Source organism: Rhinoderma darwinii, chromosome 3 (assembly GCF_050947455.1).
Source record: "Rhinoderma darwinii isolate aRhiDar2 chromosome 3, aRhiDar2.hap1, whole genome shotgun sequence".
NCBI lineage: Eukaryota > Metazoa > Chordata > Amphibia > Anura > Rhinodermatidae > Rhinoderma > Rhinoderma darwinii.
This window is the reverse complement of record NC_134689.1, coordinates 245,470,360-245,492,854: the sequence shown is the minus strand read 5'-3', so window position 1 is coordinate 245,492,854 and position 22,495 is coordinate 245,470,360. Positions and strand designations below refer to the sequence as shown.

Here is a 22,495-nt window from a genome sequence, read left to right as displayed (position 1 = left end):
TTTTTCTAGCCATTTGGAGAGTTTAATCGAACCCACAAATGTAATGCTCCAGATTCTCAACTAGCTCAAAGGAAGGTCCGTTTTTTATAGCTCCTCTAAACAGCAAAACTGTTTACAGCGGTGCTAACATAATTGCACAAGGGTTTTCAAGTGTTTTCTAATCATCCATTAGCCTTCTAACACAGTTAGCAAACACAATGTACCATTAGAACACTGGAGTGATGGTTGCTGGAAATGGGCCTCTATACACCTATGTAGATCTTGCATTAAAAACCAGACGTTTGCAGCTAGAATAGTCATTTAGCACATTAACAATGTATAGAGTGTATTTCTGATTAATTTAATGTTATCTTCATTGAAAAAAACGGTGCTTTTCTTGCAAAAATAAGGAAATTTCTAAGTGACCCTAAACTTTTGAACGGTAGTGTGTATGTATGTGTATATATATATATATATATATATAAATTTTTTTATTTTTTACGAGTCTTACAGGAAAAAAAGCCAGAATTACTGATTTTATTTTCTCCTGCCTCCCAAAAACAGTAATACTGAGTACTTAAAAAGTCACATGTACCAATAAAAACTGGAGCTCGTCCCGCCAAAAATCTCGCCTCCATAAATCAATCTGTCTCTCTCTCGTTGAATTTGGGACACTTATGTTTCTATTTATCGAGTTTCAAATACATAAATAAAATATGAAGCCAGTGTAGATGGTTTTAGTGTGACTAAATCTTATGCATTCTATTCGAGAAAGAAATATCTGAAATATGTTTTAATATCCTAGTAACTCCTCCTGCCCCGGTTGGAATATCTGAGTGGTTACAGCAGAGCTTGACAAAAAGTGATCGGCCAGAATTGACCAGTGCAAAGGTGGTCGTTTCTGGAGGTAAGTTCTCATAAGATGTAGGGACTCTTAATATAGCAAGTTCCTATGTTTTTAGTTACAAACATAACCTAAATTTGCCTTATTTGATGTATATACGTTTGCACTGCGCGATCAAGGGGGACATCAAGTGTATATTGGTTTTTGATTATTTTCTTGCAAAATTCTAGCATTAAAGTAAACCTGTCATGTCTAAAATGTGGTTCTATTTGCGGGCAGCATGTTATTGAGCAGGAGGAGCTGAGCAGATTAATATATAGTTTTGTGGTAGAAAATGCAGTATAACTAACCTGTAATTTATTCATTTAAACCTCTGCTCATTCTGGGCTTAGGAGTCCAGTGGGCGGTCCTACTCAGTGATTGACAGCTATCTCTGTATGAGTGACCGCTATCAATATGTTCACAATCAGTGGCTAGGACCGCCTACTGTACAACTAAGTGCAGAATGAGCAGAAGTTCAAATGAATAAATTAGAAGTTATACTGACTCTTTTGCTACAAAATATATATGAATCTTCTCCGTTTCCCCTGCTCTATATTATGCTGCCTGCAGATTGGTCTGGTTTTTCAGCGTGACAGGTTCCCTTTAAGACTGCAAATTAGAGGTTATTCAGGGAGTGATGTTAAAACTGCAGAATGTGTTGGCACTTTTTTAAATGATATTTATTATAGAATGTGAAATATTTGACTAAATGTTCTAATTTAATAGACTTGATCTTTGTCATGTGACTGAATGTCATTATTGGTTCTGAAACTACAGCTATGCTTATTCTATTCAATCCAAGGTCGAGGGCTGAAGAATGGAGAAAACTTTAAATTGTTGTACGATCTGGCTGATCAGCTGCACGCTGCTGGTAAGTTCTGGATTATTTTTTTTAATGCATGATTTATATGCATGCTGTATAAAAATTCTATCATGCTAGACATGTTAGACCCTTTTTTTTTTTTTTTTTTTTTTTTGCCTTCTACCCAAATGTTGAAGGGAGAAGATAATCGGATTAATTTGTGCCAAATCTATTAAAAGTTGCACTCCTCAAACTGGCAGGATATGATATCTACACTTGCTATGAGCAGGCCTATATTTTTGCCACTGCTTTCTCTTAATAAATATGACTGAAACTAGGAGACCACACCAACTTTTCTTATCTGTTTCCAAATGTGATGAGTAATGTCGCAAATATTGCCACAAATTTGTTGCATATCCATTTGCATTCACGGATTGGTAAATGTCGGCCGCAATCTTTAAAAGTGGGATTGATCTGAATGTAAGCTTGTAAGGGATCTGAGGAACTCCAATTCCCCATCATTGGACTATTAGAAAAATACAATTTTACTTTATTTCATTACAATGTTGTTAAGCTCCAAGTTTTTTTCCTTCCTTCCACATGTACCTCCAGTTGGATATTATGTGATTTATCTTGGAGTAATTTATCATATTTCTGTCTGCTGCCAAGACCTGCACAGAAGTGGTTGCCCTGATTGGGGTCCAGTCGGAGGGATAACGATCTTAAGTATCTGAGTGCTCCTGGCAGAATGGTGGCTCTCATTCTTGTGAATGGAAGCTACCGAGTGCACTCGGTCATGATAACGTAGAGTCGATCATGCATATACAGCTTGAAATTTTGTTTTGTTTTACATATATTATCTGTAGTTTAAAACGAACCTGTTTGATCTGCGGGTCATATATAGGGTTATAGAGCAGGGGGAGTTGAGCTGATTGATATATAGTTTTGTCGGAAAAGGATATCCTGTAATTGATTGACAGCCTTCCCTGTTTTAGTGTGCATACAGAAATAGCTGATAATCACTGAGTAGGACCGCCCACTGGACTCTTTAGCCCACAGTGAGCAGGTATTTTTATACATAAATTACAGGTTATCCTGAATCTTTTCCTACAAAGCTATATATCAATCAGCTCAACTCCTCCTGCTGTACAACATACTACCCGCAGATCAGGCTGCGTGTCCGACATGTTCCCTTTAAAGCTATCCGAGCTCAGGAATATGATCATGTGATTGTATGCACTTCCATAAACCTCAAAAGAAACATACTTGAAAGTTACAGACTTCAAAAGCCCTTTTATTTGTCCAACATTTTAGTGGATGTAGACAGCATATCCGGATATAGCTTAATAATTCTATGAAGTACATCCACAATTAATGACATTAAAAATCCACAGATCATAAAACTATTGAGGTGCTGCGCCCAGTATTCGGTAGGAAGTCCTGTAAAGGGGATTTGGAGAGCGACTCCGAGCTTATTGCTCACCAACCGCTCACACACAAGTAGAGAGTTTGCCTGAAAAATGGAATGAAGGTAGCGGTATGGCGAGGCCTATTCAGAATGGAAAAAGCTCCTGCTTTGAGGAACATGAGCCAAAATAGTGGAGTTCAGCCATATCTTCAATATTCAGTTCCATTTATCTGGGTTTTTCTTTACGTTGGAAGATTTTATTGTACAGCAGCGTGGATTTTACCGCTATGAGACATTTCATCAATGGACACTGATCAAACATTTATAACACATCTATTGGATAAGCTATAAATGTCTATAGTAGGGAAAAGCCTTAAGTGTTTTTGTTCCTATCTTGCTCAATAGTTATTATCCTACCCCATTTTATCATTATGTGCATGTATCATTTTAATAATAATAATCTACATATACATTTTATCTCTAGAAGCACTCCTAATAACTTATTGTCTTGTTCAGTGGGTGCCTCTCGTGCAGCGGTTGATGCTGGTTTTGTGCCCAATGACATGCAGGTTGGACAGACTGGAAAAATTGTTGCACCGGTAAGTATGTCACCATTATTTTTATATGCTGCACACACAGGTTCTACTTCCTATTAAAGAGGTTTTCGCACGACCGCGATCTATCGACTATCCACAGGACAGGTGATTAGTGACTGATGACTGGGGGCCCGACCAATGGGACCCCTACAGATCATGAGAACAGGGATCCCGTGTCCCATAGTTAAATGGAGTGGCAGCATGCATGCCCAACCACCGCTGCATTCAGGTAGTGGACACGGGACCCCCATTCTCATGATCGATTAGACACTTATCACCTATCCACAGGATCGATTTTTAAGGGTTGTTAAAGGGGAAAACCCCTTTAAACTTTGAGTCAAAGATCTGATTTGGACAACCCTCGCTCTAATTGCGGTTCCCCCTGTCACTGCATGCCAGGTTTAGGTAGAATCAGCGTTTGTTCGATCTTCAATTTAATACTCTGGACAGGATGTTGCTTTTTCCCTCCCTGAACCTTCTTATAGCCAGATTCACACAATTTTAATGTCCAGTCCAGTCCACTTGTGGAAGTGAAAGGAACACTACAGTTGGGTCATGACCATGCTAGTGATATTTGTTTTCCCTTTAGTCCAGAGCAGGCTGCAATGTATAAAAGTAACCTTTTGTTAATGCACTTAAAGAGGACCTGTCGTTTATTAACCCCTTAATGACATGTCACGTACAAGTACATGACAGCCGTTAAGGGGAAATATGTAGCGGGCTCACGGGCTGAGCTCGCTTCATACTCGGCGGGTGACGGCTGTGTTAGGGTATGTGCACACACACTAATTACGTCCGTAATTGACGGACGTATTTCGGCCGTAAGTACCGGACCGAACTCAGTGCAGGGAGCCGGGCTCCTAGCATCATACTTATGTACGATGCTAGGAGTCCCTGCCTCGCTGCAGGACAACTGTCCCGTACTGTAATCATGTTTTCAGTACGGGACAGTTGTCCTGCAGCGAGGCAGGGACTCCTAGCATCGTACATAAGTATGATGCTAGGAGCCCGGCTCCCTGCACTGTGTTCGGTCCAGTACTTGCGGCCGAAATATGTCCGTCAATTACGGACGTAATTAGTGTGTGTGCACATACCCTTATACAGCCGACACCTCACTGCAACGGGCAGAATTAAAGATCACTTTGATTCCGCCCATTAACAACTTAAATGCCACGGTCAATCACGACATTTAAATTGTTAGAATCAGGGGGGTGCCCCCTCAAACACACCATCGCCCCCACCAATCTCCGCTACGCGATCGGCCGGTGAAATTGGTTGTCATGGCAGCCTGGGGGCCTAATGAAGGCCCCCAAGTCTGCATATTCGTAATCCGGCAGGGCTTCAAAGGAGACTGTCAGAATCACGATATACTGCAATACAATAGTACTACAGCATATCATGCCAGTTGGATCGCTGGTTCAAGTCCCCTAGGGGGACTAATAAAATTTTAAAAAAAGTAAACGTTTTCATCTTTTATTTATGTTCAAAAAAAAAAATTATTATTATTAAGTTAAAAAAAAACACTTTTCCACTAAAGCAATGTTAAAAAAAACAAAAAAAAAAAACAGTTAACATAACTGGTATCGCCGTGTCTGTAAAAGTCTGAACTGTCACAATATAGCGTTGTTTAATCTGATTGGGGAACGCCGTAAATAAAAAATAAATAAATCTATAAAACATGCAAATTGCTGTTTTTTGGTCACCTTACCTCTCCAAAAAATAAAATAAAAAGTGGTCAAAAAGTCACGTGTACCCAAAAATGGTATCGGTGAAAGCTACAGCTCGCCCTGCAACGTCAGGACCCACTATGCTTGCTGTCAGTGAGTAGCTGACAGTTCTAATACACTGCACTACGCATGTAGTGCAGTGTATTAGAATAGCGATCAGGGCCTCCTGTCCTCAAGTCCCCTAGTGGGACAAAGTAATAAAGTAAAAAAAAAAAGTTAAAAAAAGATGTGTAAAAATAAGAAAATAAAAGTTTTTTAAAAGTAAAAATCCCCCTTTTTCCCTTATCAGTCATTTATTATTAATAAAAATATATAAACCAACAAACTATACATAATTGGTATCGCCGCGTCCGTAACGGCCTGAACTACAAAATTATTTCGTTATTTATCCCGCACAGTGAACGCCGTAAAAGAAAATAATAATAAACCGCACCACAATCACAATTGTTTGGTCACTTCACCTCGCAAAAAATGGAATAAAAAGAGATCAAAAAGTCGCATGTACCGAAAAATGGTCCTGATCGAAACTACAGTTCGTTACGCAAAAAACAAGTCCTCACACGGCTTTATTGAAAAATAAAAAAGTTCTGGCTCTTAGAATAAGTTAACACAAAAAGTGAATGATTGTTTACAAAACGTATTTTATTGTGCAAATGCCATAAGACATAAAAAAAACTATAAACATCTGGTATCGCCGTAATCGTATCACCACGCAGAATAAAGTGAATATGTCATTTATAGCGCACGGTGAACGCTGTAAAAAAACAATAGTAGAATTGCTGTTTTTTAGTCACCACGCCACCTAAAAATAGAATAAAAACTGATCAAAAAGTCGCATGCACCCCAAGAAAACTACAATGCATTCCTCAAGGGGTCTAGTTTCCAAATTGGGGTCACTTTTGGGGGGTTCCCAATGTTTTGGCACCACAACACCTCTTCAAACCGGACATGGTGCCTAATAAAAAAAGAGGCCTCAAAATCCACTAGGTGCTCCTTTGCTTCGGAGGCCGGGGCTTTAGTCCATTACCGCACTAGGGCCACATGTGGGATATTTCTCAAAACTGCAGAATCTGGGCAATACGTATTAAGTTGCGTTTCTCTGATAAAACATTTTGTGTTATAAAAATAATGGTATAAAGAGGATTTTCTGACAAAAAAAAAAAAAAGGAAATTTCACCTCTACTTTGCTCTAAATTTCTGTGAAACACCTGAAGGGTTCATAAACTTTCTACATGCTGTTGTGGATACTTTGAGGGGTCTAGTTTCTAAAATGGGGTATTTGATAGGGGTTTCTAATATATGGGCCCCTCAAAGCAACTTCAGAACTGAACTGGAACCTAAAAAAATAAATAAATGAGGCAATACTTCGCTTCTTACATTATACTGATAATGAGCCGTGCCCACCCCGAGATGACCCCAGTTTTGACCGTTTGTATAAACAGAGACCCCTATTAGACCGTTCCAGTGCCCGGTTTTCCCAAGCATACACCCCCGAGAAGTGTATTTCTATTGATGAGTCCCTGGTAAATTTTAAAGGGAGGGTTCAATTCCGCGAGTACCTGCCGGGTAAGAGGGCAAGGTATGGCGTGAAGATGTATAAGCTGCGAGAGTGCTTCAGGGTATACCTACAGGTTTAGGATATATGAAGGAAAGGCCACCCCCAAACCAGACTGCATCCTGGACTACAATAGGTACATGGGAGGTGTGGACTTGTAAGATCAAATCCTGAAGCCCTACAGCGCCATGCGGTGTGGTATAAGAAGCTGGCCGTGCACATCATACAGATTAGATTTGTACAATGCGTACGTGCTACGTCGATGTGCAGGCCAGACGGGAACTTTCCTGGAATTTCAAGAGGTGATTATCAAGAACCTAATCTTTAGGGACCAAGAAGGGGGGGGAGGCACCCAGTACTTCTGGAAGCGAGGCCACACGCATCGTACCAGGGCGGCAACACTTTCCAGGAGAAGTTCCCCAAACTGGCAAGAAGGGAAAAAGTCAAAAGAGGTGCAAAGTCTGCTATAAGAGGGCGATAAGGGATGACACAATATATCAATGTGACACGTGTCCCGAATAACCAGAGCTCTGTATGAAAGAGTGTTTTAAAATTGATCATACATCCCTTGGTTTATAATTTACCCCAATTTTACTTACCCTGATGGACTCCGCACAGCTTATCCCCCCTCGTCTTTCCCCTCTGAGCCCTGCTGTGTGCCCAGGCAGCTGATAACAGCCACATGTAGGGTATTGCCATACCCGGGAGAACCCACATTACAGTTTATGGGGTGTAGGTCTCCGGTCAAAATGCTCACTACACCTCTAGATGAATGCCTTAAGGGTGTAGTTTTTAAAACGGGGCCACTTCTTGCGGGTTTCAACTGTACTGGTACCTCAGGGGCTTCTGCATACATGACTTCGCACTAGAAAATCCCCAGTAGGCCAAATGGTGGTCCTTTCCTTCTGAGCCCTCCCATGGGCCCAAACGGCAGTTTATCACAACAAATGGGGTATTGCGGCACTCAGAACAAGTTGCGCAACAGAATGGGGTATTTTATTTCTTGTGAAAATAAGACATTTTCAGCCAAAACGACATATTTGAAAAATATAATTTTGTTTTCATTCCCAGCCCAATTCAAATAAGTTCTGTGAAGAAACTATGGGGTCTAAATGGTCACATTACCCATAAATTAATTCCTTGAGGGGTGTAGTTTCCAAAATGGAGTCACTTTTGGTGGGTTTCCATTGCTTTGATACCTCTGAGGCTCTGCAAATGCGACATGGCACCCGAAAACCAATCCAGCAAAATCTGGACTCCAACAAACATATAGCGCTCCTTTCCTTCTGAGCCCTCCCATGGGCCCAAACGACAGTTTATCACCACAAATGGGGTATTGCCACACTAAGGACAAATTGGGCAACAAAATGGGGTATTTTGTTCCCTGTGAAAATAAGAAATTTTGATCACAAATGACATTTTATTGGAAAAAATGACTTTTTTTTTATTTCACAGCCCAATTCATATACGTGCTGTGAAAAAACTGTGCGGTCAAAATGGTAACCACAACCATAAATGAATTCCTTGAGGGGTGTAGTTTCCAAAATGGGGTCACTATTGGGGGATTCCTACTGTTTTGGCACCTCAACACCTCTTCAAACCTGGCATGCTGCCTAAAATATATTCTAATAAAAAAGAGGACTCAAAATGCACTAGGTGCTTCTTTTCTTCTAGGGCTTGTGTTTTAGTCCATGAGCGCAGTAGGGCCACATGTGGGACATTTCTAAAAACTGCAGAATCTGGACAATACATATTTAGTAGTGTTTCTCTGGTAAAACCTTCTGTGTTACAGAAAAAAAAATGAATAAAATTGAAATTCAGCAAGAAAAATGAAATTTGCAAATTTCACCTCCACTTTGCTTTAATTCCTGTGAAATGCCTGAAGGGTTAAAAAACTTTCTAAATGCTGTTTTGAATACTTTTGAGGGGTCTAGTTTTAAAATGGGGTGTTTTATCAGGGTTTCTAATATATAGGCCCCACAAAGCCACTTCAGAACTCAAGAGGTACCTTTTAAAAAAAGGCTTTTGAAATTTTCTTAAAAATATGAGAAATTGCTGTTTATGTTCTAAGCCTTGCAACGTCCAAGAAAAATAAAAGAATGTTCAAAAAACGATGCCAATCTAAAGTAGACATATGGGAAATGTGAACTAGTAACTATTTTGGGTGGTATAACCGTCTGTTTTACAAGCAGATGCATTTAAATTCTGAAAAATTCAATTTTTTCCAAATTTTCTCTAAATTTTGCAATTTTTCACCAATAAACACTGAATATATCGACCAAATTTTACCACGAACATGAAGCCCAATGTGTCACGAGAAAACAATCTCAGAATCGCTTGGGTAGGTTTAAAGGAACAGTGTCACCCAAAAAATGTTTTTAATATGTTAAAGATGTTAGTGCTTTATTAAAAACATTTGGATTAATTTGTGTTTGCATGTTACTTTTTTTTATTTTTACACTTTTTCTTCCCCATGGGGGCTGCCATTTTTTTTTCCATTTCTGTATGTGTCGATTAACGACACATACAGACATGGAATACGGCAGCTCCAGTCCCATAGGGACTGCGAACGGGGCCCGTTCCATCCACTATCGTGTACGCTGCTGTGTGGGAACAGCGCATGCGCCGCTCCCACACAGTTCAATTTGAAATGCGCGCCGTCCGGCGCCATTTTCCTGTGGACCGGAGGTCGCGGCCGGACAGTAAGATTACTACTTCCAGTCGCGGCTTCCGGACTTGTGCACATGGAGCAGCGGCAGCAGACGGAGCGGATGGACCGGAGGGAGCGGCGGCGACTGGAGCAGGTAAGTTATTTCTATGTATGTTCGTGTTTCAGTGTGTGTTTACTACTGTATGTAAACCTACTACACTGTGTGTTAGCTCAAAAAATGGCGACACAGTGTAGGAGGTTAGACCGTTCAAACCCCTCGTTTCTCCCGGCACTAGCCAGGATAAAGGAGGGGGGGGATTCTGAGAGCTCACTAGAGCGAGGGATTTTTACCCAATTTTGCAGCATAAAGCAATGTGGTTGCTTTACCACATGCAATGCTGCAATTTTGGGAATGGCTCCATCTAGGGACCAGTGCTGGGAAATATTATAAATTGAATCCAATTTATAATATTTCCTGACTTGTGAAAAAATAAATAAAAATTAGAACAATGTTTAATCACCTACACACTAATTGTTTAACTAAAAAAAACAAAACATGTTTTGCTGGCAACACATTCCCTTTAAGCATTCCGACGTTATTACCACATAAAGTGAAATATGTCAGATTTGAAAAATGGGCTCTGAGCCTTAAAGGGATCCTGTCATCAGCATCTTACCTGTTAAACTCGCCTGACCCCTCAATGGCCGCAGCTGTCCAGAGTTCGTTCAAGTTCTCTTCTTTCCTGAAGTCCTCCTCTGTCTGTAAATATCGTCGTTTAAACTCTTCCCGCCTTTTATGGTAATTATTTTTCCCTCTGGTATGCAGCTTCTTAACCCCGCCCACCGTTGACACCTGTCTGGCCCTGATTGGCTAAGGAGCTGTCAATCAAAAAGGAGTGGAGCCCACTCTGAGACGCTGGAGGAATGAAAATCTGACTCTTTTCAGATGAAGATTTGACCCTTTTCTGCTCATTTGCATACGGTGTGGGACCACTGAAAAACGGAATACTAAAGCTACAGAGCTTACTTAGAACATATTTATGGCTTAGATGACAATGATTTTTCACCCACTTTCACCAGGTATTGCTGGCTTTATAGCTAAAATGCTGGTGACAGGTTCCCTTTAAGGCCAAAACAAGGCTGCGTCCTTAAGGGGTTAAGGCGTTAATGACATTCTTAAAATAGGGACATCTGTATGATGCCCTTACAGGGTTATACTAGTGGGTACAATTACACTTTCCAACCTGTGGGTGCTGAAACAAGATTCTATGTGGTCACATGATATATCACATGATCCCCCTTTAGGTTCATGCAATGTAGTCTGAGTAACTGGAGTGTGTCACATGATCCTTTACAGATCTTGCCCCATGTTAAGCATCTTTAAGCAGGCTGATATTCGTTTGCTTTCCCTACTGTGGAGGTGACATTTCTGCTGCTGCTGTTTTGGAGAACCCCTGACCAGGATATTCGGAACACCAGAGAACCCTGGTTGGAAAACACTGACTTAAGAGTGGTCTGTCTGACTTTCATCTGTGTTTAACCCCTTAAAGGGAACCTGTCACCAGCATTTCACCTATTGAACTTTACTTATCCCTCACTAGCCGCTGCTATTAAAAGTTCATTGCCGTTATCCCCTTTACTAAACTCCTCCTCCAACTGTAAATAACGGTCTGCCAAAATTTTGCGCCTCTTATTGCAATAATCCGGTGTCCCTTTGTGCGCACACCCCAGAAGAAGACATTAATGCACAAGCGCGGTATTTTGTGTGCTGGGGGAAGGCGAGGAGCTGTCAATCAGAAGTAAGGAGGCGGGGTAATCTCTGAAAGACACGAGGAACGAAGATATGACACTTTTCAAATGAAGATTTTACTCTTTTCTGCTCATTAGCATACGGTGTGGGAACACTAAAAAGCTGAATACTAAATATACAGAGCCGGCTAAGAAGACAATTACAGGTTATATAGAAATGATTTTTCACCCACTACCGCCTGGTATTGCTGGTTTAATAGGTGAAATGCTGGTGACAGGTTCCCTTTAAGGTCTAAGCCTATTTTGGCCTTGTGGACACAGCCGATTTTTGCACATCTGATATGTGTTACTTTATGTGGTAATAACTCCAGAATGCTTTTGCCTATCCAAGCGATTCTGAGATTGTTTTCTCGTGACATGTTGTACTTTATGATACTGAAAAAATGTTGTCGTTAAATTCAATATTTATTTGTAAAAAACACCAAAATTTAGAGAAAATTTGCAAAAATCTGCATTTTTCTAAATTGTAATGTATCTGCTTGTAAAACAGATAGTAATACCACACAAAATAGTTACTAGTTAACATTCCCTATATGTCTACTTTATGTTTGCATCGTTTTTTGAACGTGCTTTTATTTTTCTACGACGTTACAAGGCTTAGAACTTTAGCAGCAATTTCTCGCATTTTCAAGAAAATTTCAAAAGGCTTTTTTTTCAGGGACCAGTTCAGTTCTGAAATGGCTTTGAGGGCCTTATATATTAGAAACCCCCCTATAAAACACCCCATTTTAAAAACTGTACACCTCAAAGTATTCAAAACAGCATTCAGAAATTATTTTAACCCTTTAGGCATTTCACAAGAAATAAAGCAAAGTAGAGGTGAAATTTACAAATTTTTTTTTTTTTTACGAAGTTCATTTGTAATACAGTTTTTTCTGTACCACAGAAGGTTTTACCAGAGAAATGCAACTCAATATTTATTGCCCAGATTCTGCAATTTTTAGAAATATCCCACATGTGTTCCTAGTGCGGTAAAGGACCGAAACACCGGCCTCAGAAGCAAAGGAGCACCTAGTGGATTTTGGGGCCTCTATTTTATTAGAATATATTTTAGGCACCATGTCCGGTTTGAAGAGGTCTTGTGGTGCCAAAACAGTGGAAACCCCCCAAAAGTGACCCCATCTTGGAAACTACACCCCTCAAGGAATTTTTCTAGGGGTATAGTTAGCATTTTTAGCCCACAGGTTTTTTGCTAAATTTATTGGAACTGGTCTGTGAAAATGAAAATCTACTTTTTTTCTGAAAAAACATACGATGTTTTAGATTTTACAAGGCATAAAGGAGAAAAAGCACCCCAACATTTGTAAAGCAATGTCTCCCGATTACGGCAATACCCCATATGTGGTAATAAACTGCTGTTTGGACCCACGGCAGGGCTCAGAAGGAAACGAGGGTCATTTGGATTTAGGAGCGCAGATTTTGCTGGAATGGTTTTCGGTGCAATGTCGTGTTTGCAAAGCCCTGGAGGGACCATAACAGTGGAAACTCCCCAAAAGTGACCCCATTTTGGAAACTACACCCCTCAAGGAATTTTTCTAGGGGTATAGTTAGCATTTTGACCCTACACGGTTTTTGCTGAATCTATGGGAATTATGCCGTGAAATTGAAAATCTAAATTTTACAACAGATAAAGGAGAAAAAACACCCCAATATTTGTAAAGCAAACTCTTCTGAGCACAGCAATACCCCATATGTGGTAATAAACTGCTGTTTGGATACATGGCGGAAGTTAGAAAGGACGGAGCGCCATTTGACTTTTGGAGCTCAAGTTTTGCTGGAATGGTTTGCGGCCCCATGTCACATTTGCAAAGCCACTGAGGGGCCAAAATAGTGCAAACCCGGCAAAAGTGACCCCATTTGGGAAACTATACCCCTCATGGAATTTATCTAGCAGTATAGTGAGCATTTTGACCCCACAGTTTTTTTGCTGAATTATTGGGATTATGCAGTGAAAATGAAAAATCTACATTCTTTCCACTAAAATGTTGAATTGTTTTCATTTTCACAAGGAATAAAGGAGAAAAAGCGCCCCAATAATTGTAAAGCAATTTCTCCCGAGTACAGCAATACCCCATATGTGGTTATAAACTGCTGCTTGGATACACCGCAGGGCTCAGAATGGCAGGAGTGCTACTTGGCATGTAGATTTTGGTTGATTGTTTTTTGGGCGCCATGTCGCATTTGCAGAGCCCCTGAGGTACCCGTACAGTAGAAACCCCTGAGAAGTGACTCCATTTTGGAAACTTTACCCTTAAGGGTAATCATCTAGGGGTGTACTGAGCATTTTGATCCCACAGGTGTTTTATAGATTGTATTAGAATCAGGCAGTGAAAATGGGAAAAAAAATTTTGCCCAAAAATTATGTCGTTTTGCACCCAATATTTTTTCCCCACAAGGGGTAATAGGAGAAAAAAACAACACATAATTTGTTACCCAATTTCTCCCGAGTACGGCAATACCCAATGTGAGGCCCTAAACTGCTGTTTGGGCACATGGCAGAGCTCAAAATGGAAGGAGTGCCATGTGGCTTTTAGAGCACAGATTTTGCTGGACTGGTGTAGGGGCGCCATGTCGCATTTGCAGAGCACTCTTAGGTACCAGAGTAGAGTGTAAAACCCTTAGAAGTGACCCCATTTGGTAAACTACACCCCTCAAGGCATTTATCATTTGCCTGGACATATGACAGGGCTTAGGAGTGAAAGGCGCATGTGAGACCTATTTTGGTGATTTTCGCAGCATTAGCCCACAACGGCAGGGCTCTTGGGTCAAATAGTAAAACAAACCCCCAAGTAGTGACCCCCATTTTGGAAACTGCACCCCTCAAGGCATTTTATTAACGGGTGTAGTGAGCATTTTGACCACACAGGTTTTTGTTTTTTTTTATATTAGAAATGAATGCTCAGTGGATGGTGCAAAGTGAAAATTGCAAATTTCCACAGGTATGTGCCATTTTAGTGCACAATATTTTGTGCCCAGTTCGTGCCACTGAAGACAAATACTTCAAACTGTTAAGCGGGTTCTCCCGGGTATGGCAATGCCATATATGTGGACGTACACTGCTGCTTGGGCACGCTGCAGGGCGCACCATTTGGCTTTTGGAGCGTGGATTTTGCTCGCTAGTTGTTCTGTTTGGGGTATTGCTGGTATTTGAGTTTATGATGTGGGGGCATATGTAATCTGTGCGGAGAACATCAGGGTATAATAAGAGTATAATAATGGGGTAAATAAATAATTATCCACAGATATGTGGCCAGTGTCACACTGATAAATGGCGCCCGATCTTATCCGCTTTTGGACACTTTGCATCGCCATATTCTGAGAGCCAAAACGTCTATATTTTTTCACCACCGGAGCCGTGTGAGGGCTTATTTGTTGCGGGACAATCTGTAGATCTCATTGGCACCATTTTGGGGTACATGCGATTTTTTGATCACTTTGTATTTCATTTTTTGGGCAAGCCAGGTGACCAAAAACCTGCAATTCTGATGATTTTTATTTATTTTTTTACGCCGTTCATCATGCGCTATGAATGACAATTTTACGTTATTCTGCGGGTCGGTAGGATTACGGCGATACCATATATATATATATATATATATATATATATATAGTTTTTCTTATGTTTTGCAGCGTCTGCACGATAAAATCACTTGTTTCAAATAATTTATTTTTGGTGTCACCATATTCTGAGAGCGATAACTTTTTTATTTTTCCGTCAAAAAAGCGGTGTGAGAGCTTGTTTTTTGCGGGACGGGCTGTGTTTTTTTTGGTATAATTTTGGGGTACATGCAACTTTTAGATCCCTTTTTTTATTCTGTTTTGTGAGGGGTAGCGACTAACAAACAGCGATTCTGGAATAGTTTTTTAATCTAATTTTTTTACGGTGTTCACCGTACGGGTAAAATAGCGGGATATTTTTATAGTTTGGGTCGTTACGGACGCGGGGATACCACATGTGTACTTTTATGTTTTTGGGTTTTTCCTATAATAGACTTATTATAGGAAAAAAGACTGTTAGTGTTTTTTAACATGAAACTTATTTTTTTTTAACTTTTTTACAACATTTTTATTAAATTGTTTTAACTTTTTCTTTTGTCCCACTAGGGAACTTGAAGGCATGAAGCCCTGATCGCTATTCTAATACACTGCACTACCTACATAGTGCAGTGTATTAGAGCTGTCAGCTATTCACTGGCAGCAAGCCTATTAGGCTTCGCCTCCCGGCGGGGCCTAATAGGCTTCCGTACTAGCAAGCGATTGTTAGGCTATGGTTGCCATAGCAACCATCGGAACACCCGCGGGTACCGATGGTTGTCATTAGCAACCATAGGGTACGATCTAATCACTTAGATGCAGCGATAGCTGCATCTAAGGGGTTAATCGGCCGGATCGGAGCCTTGCTCCGGTCCTGGCCGTTAGGGCACGATGTCAGCTGTGACAAACAGCTGACACCCGCGCCCGTGGCAACCATCGTGGTTGCCGACAGGCTACAAGCCACTTCGATGCATCGATCACGTTTATCGATGCATCGATCACGTTTATCGATGCATCGAAGGGGTTAATCGGCCGGATCGGAGCCTAGCTCCGGTCCTGGCCGTTGCAGAGGGGCGTCGGACATCTGATTCCCGGCGGTGATAACGCTGGCTCAGCTTCTGAGCCAGCGTCATCACACACGTCATAGAGCTGTGATTGGTCAGTCTGCTTTGACTGACCAATCACAGCGATCGCCGGCAGGAGACAGCTGTGAATGGTCCCCTGCCGTCTTACTGTGCCGATCAACTGTCATAAACAGTTGACGGCACAGTTCTGTCACCTTGTCCTTTGACAGGGTGACCGTTTTTAGCCAGGACGCACCGCGGTACGTCCCTGTGGCTTAAAGAACTTCAATGCAGGACGTACCGGTGCGTCCTGGTGCGCTAAGGGGTTAAAGAGGACCGATCAGCTATTGTTTGTTTAAGTATAGACCTTTTAATTCCCATGAGATAAAAATTCTGGGCCTTCAGAAAAAAAAACAGATGAACAACACAAAGTTCTAAGAAAAGAGAATTCAGAATTGTTTTATGGGGAGTACAAGTATTTACTAACACAGACATGTCAGGCCTGTTTAATGAAAATAGCTGCTCATGAATATTCATTAGAGGCCCCGCCCCTTTTCAGCCCTCTTGTAGGATCTTCCTCTATATGCAGACCGTGGACTGACACATTACTGTTGAGCAATAGAGAATATGATTGAAAGTTATCGCTAAAGCTCGAGCTTTTAGTCTCCTACAGAGATGGCCTTATCTACATTTACTGAGGTAAAATTGAAAAAAACTCATTCTAAATGGAAACTTCCCAATAGAATATACTGTAATATGACATTGATTGTAACAATAACCGGTGACACCTGCTCTTTTGAAATTGTTGAAAATACTTGCCTGAAGAACCATGAAGTGATTGATTACGATATGTTGAGCGTGTGAAGTCTGTAACAATGGTTAGAACATACAATGCTTATAAATACCAACCCCTGGCCTGATGCTTTACACTCGGATGCCTTTGGTGCATTTACGGCTTGGATCTCTTTAAATGGAGGTGAAGTCAGACTGTTCTGTCAGTACAAGAGTTAATGAGATGGATTAAAGGGGGATCCAGAACATGCTGGCCAAATTGCTTTTATGTTTAACCCCCAGGGAGCAGAACATCAACTGCTTTCAGCCAAATGCACTGACATATGAATATTTTACAGCAATTTAATGTTTTTTCCGGCTGCCCCAAAGGACTTGCGAATCAATTTGCGAAGGTTGTTCTCCTGCCGTTAAAGGCTGAGCTGGATAATTCAGGATGAGAGGCTGTCAGCCCAGAGCTTTTTACGGGGCTTAATAAGAAAGTAGGAATCCCTCCCACCCAATATCCATCCTCCTCCTCCTCTCACCAATTCAACTTTTATGCTCCTCGCCTATTACTAGCTTCATTTTATATAACTTATTTCTTTGTTGTGGCTCAATGATCTGTTAAGATAAAAATACATTCACTACAAAGGGGAGGAATATCCATTACCTTGGAGATGCATAGAATTCAGGTTGAGCCATTATTAGTCTTGTCTGATTTGTTACATTTTCGTAAAATTCATTTTTAGAACTCCAGCAAAAGATAAGCATTTCCGTTGTAGTGTGTGGATTTGTTTGTAATCATGGAGACACGTGGGTCTGCATAGGAGTTGTATACACAAAACGGTCATATGTTTAGTTGAGACTTTTCACAAAGTTGTTTTTTTAAGATGTATTGGGGGACAATAAAAAAAGGTTTGCAAAAGTGCCCAATAACCTTTTTAAATTCTTAAATTTCCCACTAGGGGGAGCTTGTTCATTGGCTTTTTATTACGTAAAATGCATGCTGTATAAATCCGTATGCATTAAGCTTCCTTTAGTGGTAGCAACAGGCAAAATAATAGACCTAAAACAATTTTTAGAATAATTTTTAAAAATGGGAAACGAGAAGACAATCGGTTTTAGAAGATATTAACTGAAAATCACCATAAAGCAAGGCCTAAGTGAGATGGTGAGCGCCTTTCTTCTCATCATATTATACTTATACCCTCAGTGGATTAGATGACCGTTGTTATTTTATAACCATGACTAAATATAAGGTTTTATATAATACTATGACCAGTAATACTGCCATTCCTTTGGTAACCGGTTAACAGTGACTGATGGCGTCAGGGATGCGTTCCTGTTTGTAGCACATTAGTAGTTAATTGGTTCTCTGTATTTACAGGAACTATATATTGCTGTTGGGATTTCTGGAGCCATCCAGCACTTAGCTGGAATGAAGGACAGTAAGGTAAATGTGTATTTATGATGTAGCGTTAATGAAAATTTACTTAAATTGTTTAAATGAGGTAAAACGAGATAATAAAGTTTATTTTAACCAGACTGTCACCACCAGTATTTTACCAGATCAGCAAGAAACATGTTAAAACTTAAGCTGTCACTTATATTGAAGCGCCATTTTCTTGTAAATACATGTGCAAAGGACTAAAACATAAATTGTGACATAATAATTTAATGGCTGTTCACTCTTTTGCGCTTGCCATGTGGCCAATTCAAAGTTTGTCAGAAGTTGCAGAATGCTTTTCAATGGAAGCTTCAGTCATGTGACCAATGTTGTCATGTAGCCCTAGCCTAAGGGCTAGGGCAGTGATTGATTACCATAACCGTTGAAAATGTTTTCTCCTTCCGGGGAAAGGGCCATCAATTTTTAAATTCCACCGATCGCTTAAACAAAGTGGCAAAAGCGCAAGCGGTGTATGGACCCATAGACTTTCTATTGAGCCCATGCACCGCTTGCTCACCTTTTCAAGGAAAGACTATCAGAAACAAAGCATCACAGCTCTCACCTGTGCGCCTCTGCCGCTTCGTTTTAGCGGTCGGTGGGGGTCCCAGTGCTCGGACCCCACCGATCAAAACTTCTGACATGTTAACAGTTTTAAGAAAAAAAAAAAGTTTAGATACTCTTTTTAATGAAGCCTGGAAAAATAAATTATCCGATTTGTTCCCAGCGCTATAGTCTGGCTGAGATTTGCGGACTGCTTTGTCAAGCATTGTTGAGCAGGCTCTGCTGTATTCCGGGGAAACACTGGCCAAATTTCGAGACATTCCAGGATTTGGAACCCTGTTTAGCAAACGCTGGGCTAGTATATATTTGATTTTTGGTAACACCCCAGTACTTAAGACTATCTGCCGATAGAAGCAGCAGTGAAAACATTCACACAACAAACTTGATCACTTAGCAGTTAAATTCCTTTTTTCTTTTTTTTCACTGGCTGGACCATTTACATTGCACCATTTCAGTTTCTATCCCTGTGATTTCTGTTTTCAGACCATTGTTGCCATAAACAAAGATCCGGAGGCTCCAATATTCCAGGTGTCAGATTATGGCTTGGTGGCGGATTTATTTAAGGTAAATTCATCTTTTCTACATACAGGCTGTTGTATTGGTTTTCTTTCACATTTTATTCCCTTGCTTGCAGTCACTTTATACATTTTTTTTTTAATCTCCATTTTTGTGCCATGTAGTGGTGTTTTGCCTATATGAAGATACTGATAATTTATTATTGTTAACCAGACGTTTATATGTATGGAGTAAGTTCAGCCATGATGATTCCCCCTTCACCGAGATATTGCTTAGTCCTGCTTTCTTCATGTGCTTGAAGTTTGAAAAGCTCAGCACTGTTTGTAAACACAAGTAATTATATAATTTATGTATCATGGAAAGTATAGAATAGCCCCCCAACTCAGGAGAGGGTGAGGAACAATTCTATAATCTGCTGTGTTTATCTAGCCCTTTAGGCCTAATTCAGACGAGCGTGTTCGGTCCGTGTGTCGGCCGCATTTCCCGGACTGAACACAGTGCAGGGAGCCGGGCTCCTAGCAACATAGTTATGTACGACGCTCGGAGTCCCTGCATCTCCGTGGAACTACTGTCCCTTACTGAAAACATGATTACAGTATGGGACAGTTGTCCTGCAGCGAGGCAGGGACTCCTAGCGTCGTACATAACTATGATGCTAGGAGCCCGGCTCCCTGCAGTGTGTTCAGTCTGGGAAATGCGGCCGACCTGCGAACTGTATATCACAGACCGAACACGCTCGTCTGAATTAGGCCTAAATGTAAGCCAAGTTTTGCATTTGATTTTTTTTTTTTTTTACTTATACTTGTCCTGTCTGTACTCCTAAGAATATAAAAACCGTCCCATCATTTCCGGTCACTGCTATCTCAGACTACTGGGCTTTATGTGCATTGTGTAAATTGACATGAGTGCAAGTCACTTTGAAAAATAGGCTTAAAGGGGTTTTCCAGGATTTTACATTGATGACTTTTCCTCTTGAACGGCCCGATCTGGTCCATGAAATGAGCGCTGATCTACCAAGCAGCTTGTTGTTCGGCGCTCGTTTGCTCCTTTCACAAAGAGCCGTGTCTGGGGATTTGCGATTGATCCTCCCCATACTACATCTTCTTTACACAGAGAGATGTGCTGCCGACAAGATAATATTTCTTGCTGCATGTACGATACAATCAGCCGATGAACGAGCGTTTGCTCGTTTATCGGCTGATCGTTGGCCTATTTATACAGGGGAAAGAACGTTAATATGAACGCTCGTTTTCCCGATTATTGGCCTGTGTAAGTCTTAGGATGTGTTGAAACGTTGCGATCAAATTGTGTTTTTGCTGCGATTTTTGTTTTGCAAAAATCGTGGGAAAAACGTCAATTGACTGCGACGTGTGGACATACCCTCCAAGGTAGGCAATCGTTGTGTGATCAGTGGGGGACCCACGCCAGTTATCCCCACCAATAAGCAGAAAGGGGTAGAGCGTCCATGCCAATGTGTTTGGTACTACAGTTCAGCACTGTTCACCTGAATAGTCTGAGCTGCGGTACAGGGCACAGCTGCATGTGCGTGGATGTCACTCTGTCAGGTACCATGGACAAGGGACTTCAGTATTCCAGTGAGCAGATCTATCCCTGTCCTCAGATCAGAGGATCCACCATCAATCACACATTGATGGCCTATGTTAAGAGTATGTCATCCATGTAAGAGCCAGTTAAACTCCTTTTAAGTCTAAGGCCTTGTTCACACGACCCGTATTAAACGCGTTTTACATGCCCAAAAAACGCATGCTTTAAGCTTCTCATTGACCTCAATGGGAAATCGCATTTTTAGTGCATACAACGCAATTTTTACCCGAAGCATTTAAAGACCGCGTCGTGCAAAAAAAAAAAAGTGTCCGGTCAATTCTTTGGCACGTAAAACGTGCCGAATTTCCATAGTCAATGGGAGTCTTAATTATGTGCCAAAAAAACAACAAACGCATCAAAAAACGTGACAAATGCCTGTATTCTAAAAATCGCTTTACAAAAACGTTAGCGTTTTTGACACATTTACACGTTGTTTTTTTTTGAGCGCCGTGTGAAACAAGGCCTAACAGGAAAACGGGTCAGTAAAGCCAAAAAGGTTAAAGTTTTATTCCCGTGATTTAATGTTATCCTCTAGGCTATGCCATAACATTTTGATAGGTTAAGGTCTAGCCCTTGGGACACTTGCTCATCCGAATGCTTCGGGACACTTGCTCATCCGAATGCTTCGGGACACCCGCTGTGCTGGAATCTGCCGTAACCCCTCCATTCAAGTGAATGGGGTGATATAGTTCCCTGCAGAGTGAGTGGGAGGAAGCATTGCTGTGCAGGTAAAGATCCGTAAATGAGCCGTTCTAAGGCTGGGTTCCCACGTAGTGTAAACGCTGCGGAATTTCCGCAACAGAATTCTGTGCGGAAATTCCACAGCGTTTACAGTAGCAGCAAAGTGGGTGAGATTTAGTAAATCATGTCCACGCTGCGGAAAAAAATGTAGCGTAGACGTTGATAAATTGACCTGCGTTGCGGAATTTAATTCCACAGCATGTCAATTTATGCTGCATTATCATTGATCTTCTGCTGCAGCTTTTCCCCATTGAATTCATTGGGGAGGCAAAAGCCGCAACAGAAAGCCATGTGTAGTGACTTTTGCGGCATTTACGCCACAAAAATCACAGCGCAGGAAAAAAACAAACAAACAAACATACTTGCCCAGTACACCCTCCCCGTTCCTGCAGTCCGGCCTCCTGGGATGACGTATCCCATGTGACCGCTGTAGCCAATCACAGGCTGCTGCGGCACATGGCTCGAAACGTCATCCAAGGAGGCCGCAGCAGACGTCAGAGGGGGTAAGAATGTGCGCTTAATTACGCAGCGGAATTTCCATCCGGAATATCGCACCACAATGTGGTGCGATTTTTCGGACGGAAAGTCCCGCGGGTTCCAGGTCAGACACTATGCGTGATTTTTACGCAGCGTATCCGCCACTTGGGAGCCCGGCCTAAGGGTGTTTGGGTGGTCTCAGCAGTCAGACTCCCATTGATCAGTAAGTGGTGGCATATTCTAGTGATATGCCATTACTTCCTATAATTGGAAAACCTCTTTAATGCCCAACACACTTCTATTTTAACAAAAACTTTGTGTATATGATAAGCATTATACATTAAAAAAAAAACAAAAAAACACAAAC

General features: G+C 41.1%; 1 protein-coding gene across 1 annotated transcript in view; it reads left to right on the top strand.

Moving 5' to 3' along the window:
* Positions 1-22,495, top strand: part of ETFA (electron transfer flavoprotein subunit alpha) — a 55,706-nt gene that overhangs the window by 31,593 nt on the left and 1,618 nt on the right. Inside the window, exons 7-11 of the mRNA XM_075857643.1 lie at positions 785-886; positions 1,668-1,736; positions 3,592-3,674; positions 18,169-18,234; positions 19,273-19,353. Coding sequence (XP_075713758.1) covers positions 785-886; positions 1,668-1,736; positions 3,592-3,674; positions 18,169-18,234; positions 19,273-19,353 — 401 coding nt within the window. The remainder of the gene's footprint in view (positions 1-784; positions 887-1,667; positions 1,737-3,591; positions 3,675-18,168; positions 18,235-19,272; positions 19,354-22,495) is intronic.